This window comes from Vigna unguiculata, chromosome 8, assembly GCF_037176805.1.
Source record: "Vigna unguiculata cultivar grain cowpea cultivar isolate G323 ecotype 2 chromosome 8, ASM3717680v1, whole genome shotgun sequence".
Lineage (NCBI taxonomy): Eukaryota > Viridiplantae > Streptophyta > Magnoliopsida > Fabales > Fabaceae > Vigna > Vigna unguiculata.
In genome coordinates, this window is record NC_140799.1 from 21,486,068 (window position 1) to 21,491,858 (window position 5,791).

The window sequence follows — 5,791 nt, forward strand, 5'->3', positions numbered from 1 at the left end:
TAAAAGGAATTGTATGAATTTTAAATATGTGAATTGTCCTTTCATCTTCGATCCATTTTGGTTTCCAAATTTTTTTGCATTTTGTAATTTTTTTTTTCATTCTAAAAATCTCAAAAATATTTTTGTAATGGAAGAATATTATTTATTGAATACAATAAATACATGATTTTTTAGAATCAACCTAGGTTGTGTTGTATGTTACAAAATTTTGGAGAAAAGCTTAGATACTTAGGTTTCCTTCCTCACCCTTTTGCTTTAAAAGATGTAAGAGAAGTTAAAGGCCCTCTTCATTCCCATGAGAGTGATCGATTGGTGCCCCCATCATCCATTACAACTCCCCCTTTCTAAAGTTGTCAATTGAATCCTAACTCACTCTTAAAATAAGTCCCCCATTTTATTAGCACCAAATGAGTGGGTTGAAAAAGCCCTAAACCCCCAAATCCCCCATATAAAGTAGGCTAGAGTCAAAGCCCAAGTTGGATTGAACTCCAACAAGATTTCAATTAACTACAAAATAAATTTTAAAATTTCATGAATTCTGTACGCCCTGGCGACCAAGCTTCGCCCGACCTAGCTGATGCCATTCATTGTGTTGATCTGGGCCAGATAGGTCATAAAGTCATCCTGTCTTGGGCCGATTTGAGACCGATCTTGATGTTGGGCCAACAGACGACCAATCTATAAGCTAGGTCAATACGCGACCTGGACCAATACGTGACCAAACTATCTATGGGTCCATCTAGAACCGATCCACATACTAGGTCGATTTTAAGTGAACTTGTGTTCTGGCCGATCTACGACCGATTTATGAGGGATATTTGTTCTCAGAATCGCATCACTTTCCCTCTTGGTAGGGGGTACATGACCACGTTCCCATCCGTTTTCAGCATTCCCAACGGAGGACGAGGAAGGACCGATATAAAGCAGGCACCATACTCTGAAGAAAAGGTAGACATTTTTGGAGAAAAAAAAAAGAGAAAGAGAAATATTATCGAGTATCTGGCGAAGAGGACGAGTTGTACCCACTGTGCATCTCAGGCATTCTTCTGCAAGAACAGATTGACGCCCACCGTGGGGCTCTGTAGGGCTCTGGTAAAACTGATTCCCAGACCCTAAAAGAAGTTCATTTACCAAAAATCCTCTGAAGATGGAGGAACGACATCAGAATAACGCAAACACTGAGTCTACTAAGCCTACTACCGGGGAATTGTTACGGCAAATCATAGAATTACGACGTGAAAATGAGCAAATACGCCAAAAGGTAGACGAAGCCCACAATCGAGCAAATGAAGCTCGAAAGGAACATGTCGCAGCAAGTAGAGAAGCAGAAGAGGCAAGGAAAAGGATGGAAGACACACTCCGAGAGCAAGGAAACTTGAGACGTGCCAATGGGGATCTCTTACGTCGGTTACAAGACTGAGAGAAGCGTAACCTTGGACGTCGTCGAATCAATGTGGAAGACCAAGGACACTCGTTCTCTGCTACCATCATGGCTGAACAAGTTCCACTTCAATACAATATCCCCAAGTTACCCCCTACACAGGCAGCGCCGACCCAAAATCTCACCTAAAAGTCTTTAATGCCCAAATGTTGGTCTCAGGGGGGGAGCGACGCCGTGAGATGCAAAGTATTTGTAGGAACACTGTCCGGAGCAGCGTTGAAATGGTTCAGTGGCATACCCAGAGCCACGGTAACATCCTTCCCGATGTTTGCCAGGATGTTCCTTGAGCGATTTGTTGCTAACCGAGCGAAACCCCCACGAATGTCCGACTTGTTTGATGTGAGACAGGGGACCGAGGAGCCTCTACGAGATTACTTAAATCGTTTCTGTGATGCCAGTACAAACATTCCTAACCTGGATGAGGAGATTCTGGTGGATGCTTTTGTAAAAGGCCTTCGGGCCAACTCATTCAGTGAGTCCCTCGTAAAAAATCTGGCTATCTCCCTTGCAGAGGTCCGTCTTAGGGTCTCCATACACATAGAAGCGGAAGATGTAATGAAGCACAAATGAAGGCAAGAAAAAATATCAAGACCTGAGCCTAAGGGACGAGATGGACGACGAGGATACGAAGAAACGCGAGTTAAGAGCTCTGATCTCCGTTTCGCCCCATACGTAGCACAAACATCCACAGTAAGACGGCCAGGGAAGTTCGACACGATCAGGAACCTTGGTTTGCCCCAAGTGGAAATCCTCTCTGACGCAGAAACGAAAAATCTGCTCCGTTTCCCCGAAAAGACTACCAGAATACTTGGTCGGGATCCCAAGTCGTGGTGCAAGTTCCATCAGGCCTTTGGCCATCAAATAGAGCGATGCTACACATTGGCGGAATAGTTGCGAAGGTTGTACGACAAAGGTTGTTTAAACAAATACGCTGAGAAAGAGCACAATGGGGAGAAATGACAATCTCCCAATGAGACCCCTATATACGGCGATCTCAACACTATAGCTAGTGGTTTTGCAGGCGGTGGAACGACGGCCGCCAGTCGGAAGCGATACTGCCGGAGTGTGATGACTACCGGGCTTGAATGGCACGATTCCTCCCAGTCCCCTAATGTAGTTTTCACAAGCCAAGACCGAGCTGACGTACTTCCTTATGAGGACGACCCAGTAGTGGTGTCGGCAATCGCTATGGGGAGGAGGGTTCATCGTGTCTTGGTGGACCAGGGAAGTTCGGGGGATGTCATGTTTTGGGACGCCTTCACAGGTTTTGGTATACTCCAAGAACAGCTTCAATATTTCGATGGAGTACTGATAGGCTTTTCCGGGGATCTAGTCGAGGTCAGAGGGTACTTCGACCTCCGCACCATGTTCGCAGACGATTACGCAGCCAAAACGATTGTCGTTCGATATATTGTTGTCATGGCCCATTCATCCTACAACATCCTGTTAGGGCGACCTTCCCTTAAATGGCTAGGAGCGGTGGTCTCAACAGCTCATCTAAAGGTGAAATTCTCGCCCCGGAAGGGAAAGTAGTCACGCTCAAAGTAGACCAAGCAATAGCAAGAAAATGCTACGAGAACAGCCTCCGGATAAGGAGAACAACATACACCCTAGCTATTGCTGTTGGCCCTTCGTCTCCTTCGGCGCTCGATCCACGTTTAGGGTACGAAGATAGGAGACCTCAACTAGTGGGAGGAGTGAAGGAGGTGAACATGGGTGACACAAAAATTCTGAAGATTGGGGACGACCTCAAACAGAATACCAAGCAGGACCTGTTGTCAATACTTCGAGTTAACCTGAGATCCTTTGCTTGGTCCCCATTAGATATGGTGGGAATCGATTCCAACTTTATCAGTCATAAGTTGAACATGGATACAAAGGCCAAACCAAAAGTGCAAAGAAGGAGGAGGATGTCTCTGGAAAAACTAGAGGCCATCAGGGAAGAAACAAGGAAGTTGTTGACCGCAAATCACATCCGCGAAATTCAATATCCGGAGTGGCTAGCTAACGTAGTAATGGTCAAGAAAGCGAATGGAAAATGGAGGATGTGTGTGGACTTTACCGATCTCAACAACGCATGTCCCAAAGACTCCTACCCCTTACCTAACATCGATACCCTGGTGGACAATGCATCAGGTTGTGGGTTACTCAGCTTCTTGGATGTGTACTAGGGATACAACCAGATCCGTATGCACCCAGAAGACGAAGACAAGATGACTTTCATGGGTGAGGCCGCTAATTATTGCTACAAAGTAATGCCCTTTGGGCTCAAAAATGTGAGAGCCACGTATCAGAGACTGATGGATAGAGTCCTGCAACCAATCTTGGGAAAAAAGGTACAGGCGTATGTGGAGGACATGGTGGTCACCTCAACCTCCGTAGTGACTCATGGTGACGACCTCGCCGAGCTGTTCGCCACCATCAACAAATATGGATTAAAATTGAATCCCGATAAATGTGTGTTCGGAGTAAAAGATGGAAAGTTTCTGGGTTTTTTGTTGACCGAGAGGGGAATAGAGGCCAACCCAGAAAAATGTGCTGCGATCACGAACATGAGGAGGTATAATGACTCACCGGACGCATAGCAGCCTTGGCCAGGTTCCTGCCACGCGGGGGAGACCGAGGTTTCCCTTACTTTAAATGCCTACGCAAGGGTCTAGGTTTTCAATGGAGCGAGGAATGCGAAGAAGCTTTCCAGCAACTAAAAAGGCACCTCACAAGTCCTCTCATACTACGACGACCGCAGCCAGGAGAAACTTTGAAGTTGTACATAACCGTCATCGACCTTGCAGTTAGCACGACCCTCGTCCAAGAGCAGAGTGGTGAGCAACGACCAATATATTTCGTCAGCAAGACTTTAAAAGGAGCTGAGACTAAGTATCAGAAGATCGAAAAGGTAGCCCTAGCCATTATCTTCACCACTCGGCAGCTCCGCCCCTATTTCTAGGCTCATACAGTCATCATCATGACCGACCAACCTGTGAAACAGATCTTACAAAAACCTGATGTATCCAGAAGGCTCGTTAAATGGTCGATTGAACTATCACAGTATAGTATCACATTCGAACCCAGGGGACCAGTTAAGGCAGAAGTGTTAGCCGACTTCGTCGCCGAGTTAACCCCGCTAGGTCCCTAATTAGAGAAGTCCTCAGAGGGTGTTTGGGTCTTATCTGTTGATGGCGCATCAAGTCCCAAAGGAAGCGGAGCAGGCATAATCCTGGAAGATCCCCAAGGATCCCTTATAAAACAGGCGTTACGCTTCTCTTTCCGTACCAGCAACAATCAGGCAGAATACGAAGCACTCATCGAAGGGATGCTTCTCGCCAAAGAGCTGGGAGCCTCCCGACTAATGGCAAAAAGCGACTCCCTCCTCGTAACAAGATAAGTGTTCAGCGAGTTCCAAGCTAAAGATCCCTTGTTGGCACGATACTTGGAATTTGTGCGCACCCTATCCTCCTCGTTTGCTACATTCGAACTACTGCACGTCCCGCGGGAACAGAACAGCCGCGCAGACCTCCTGTCCAAATTAGCAAGTCGTTCAAAACCTAGGCAACACAGATCAGTCATACGGGAAACATTGATAACACCTAGAGTATCCGCCGCCGAAATACTACCAAAAGACAACCAACTGGAAGTCCTCTCATCAGTAATCAATGACTCACCATCAAACTCGTGGATGGCCCCCTATATTACGTATCTCGTTGACGGCATCCTCCCACAAGATCCAGGTGAAGCACAGATAATAAAGAAGAATGCAGCCAAATACATCATGATTGATGGGAAGCTGTTCCGATATGGATTCTGCAGACCTCTTCTAACATGTGTGAAAGACAACGAAGCCTTCCGAATTATGGCCGAACTCCACGAGGGAATATGTGGCAGTCACATTGGTGGCCATGCTTTAGGCATAAAGATCATCCGTGCCGGATATTATTGGCCCACGCTGCGACAAGACTGTCAGAACTTCGCCCGGAAATGCGCCCAATGTTAGAAACACTCAGACTGGCACCGAGCCCCTCTAGAAGAATTATATTCAATAAGCTCCCCATGGCCTTTCCATACCTGGGGGATCGACATACTAGGGTTGTTTCCCCTTCAGCCAGACAAGTGAAATTCTTGATAGTAGCCATCGAATATTTCACTAAATGGATAGAAGTTGAAGCCGTCACGACCATTACAGCTGCACGAGTAAAAAACTTCGTCTGGAAACAAATAGTATGCCGATTCGGGACACCTAAGAGATTGATATCCGACAATGGAACTAAATTCACAGGAAGCATACTTCGCGAGGCCTGCGTTGAATGGGAATTCGTCAAGCCTTCACCTTAGTGGAACATCCCCAGACAAACA

The 5,791-nt window shown here is 46.5% G+C and overlaps 3 protein-coding genes across 3 annotated transcripts; all 3 read left to right on the top strand.

Moving 5' to 3' along the window:
- The first annotated feature begins 1,579 nt into the window (after positions 1–1,579).
- LOC114194955 (uncharacterized) lies at positions 1,580–2,011 on the top strand. Its single transcript, XM_028085357.1, has one exon. It carries the CDS (start codon positions 1,580–1,582, stop codon positions 2,009–2,011), a length of 432 nt encoding a protein of 143 aa, XP_027941158.1.
- A 498-nt stretch (positions 2,012–2,509) lies between these two features.
- LOC146884228 (uncharacterized) lies at positions 2,510–3,612 on the top strand. The gene is made up of 2 exons (XM_085665907.1): positions 2,510–2,808; positions 2,916–3,612. The coding sequence occupies exons 1-2, from the start codon at positions 2,510–2,512 to the stop codon at positions 3,610–3,612; spliced, it is 996 nt and encodes a 331-aa protein (XP_085522033.1).
- Positions 3,613–5,117: 1,505 nt separating this feature from the next.
- LOC146884229 (uncharacterized) lies at positions 5,118–5,432 on the top strand. The gene has a single exon (XM_085665908.1). The coding sequence runs from the start codon at positions 5,118–5,120 to the stop codon at positions 5,430–5,432; it is 315 nt and encodes a 104-aa protein (XP_085522034.1).
- The last annotated feature ends 359 nt before the right edge of the window (positions 5,433–5,791 follow it).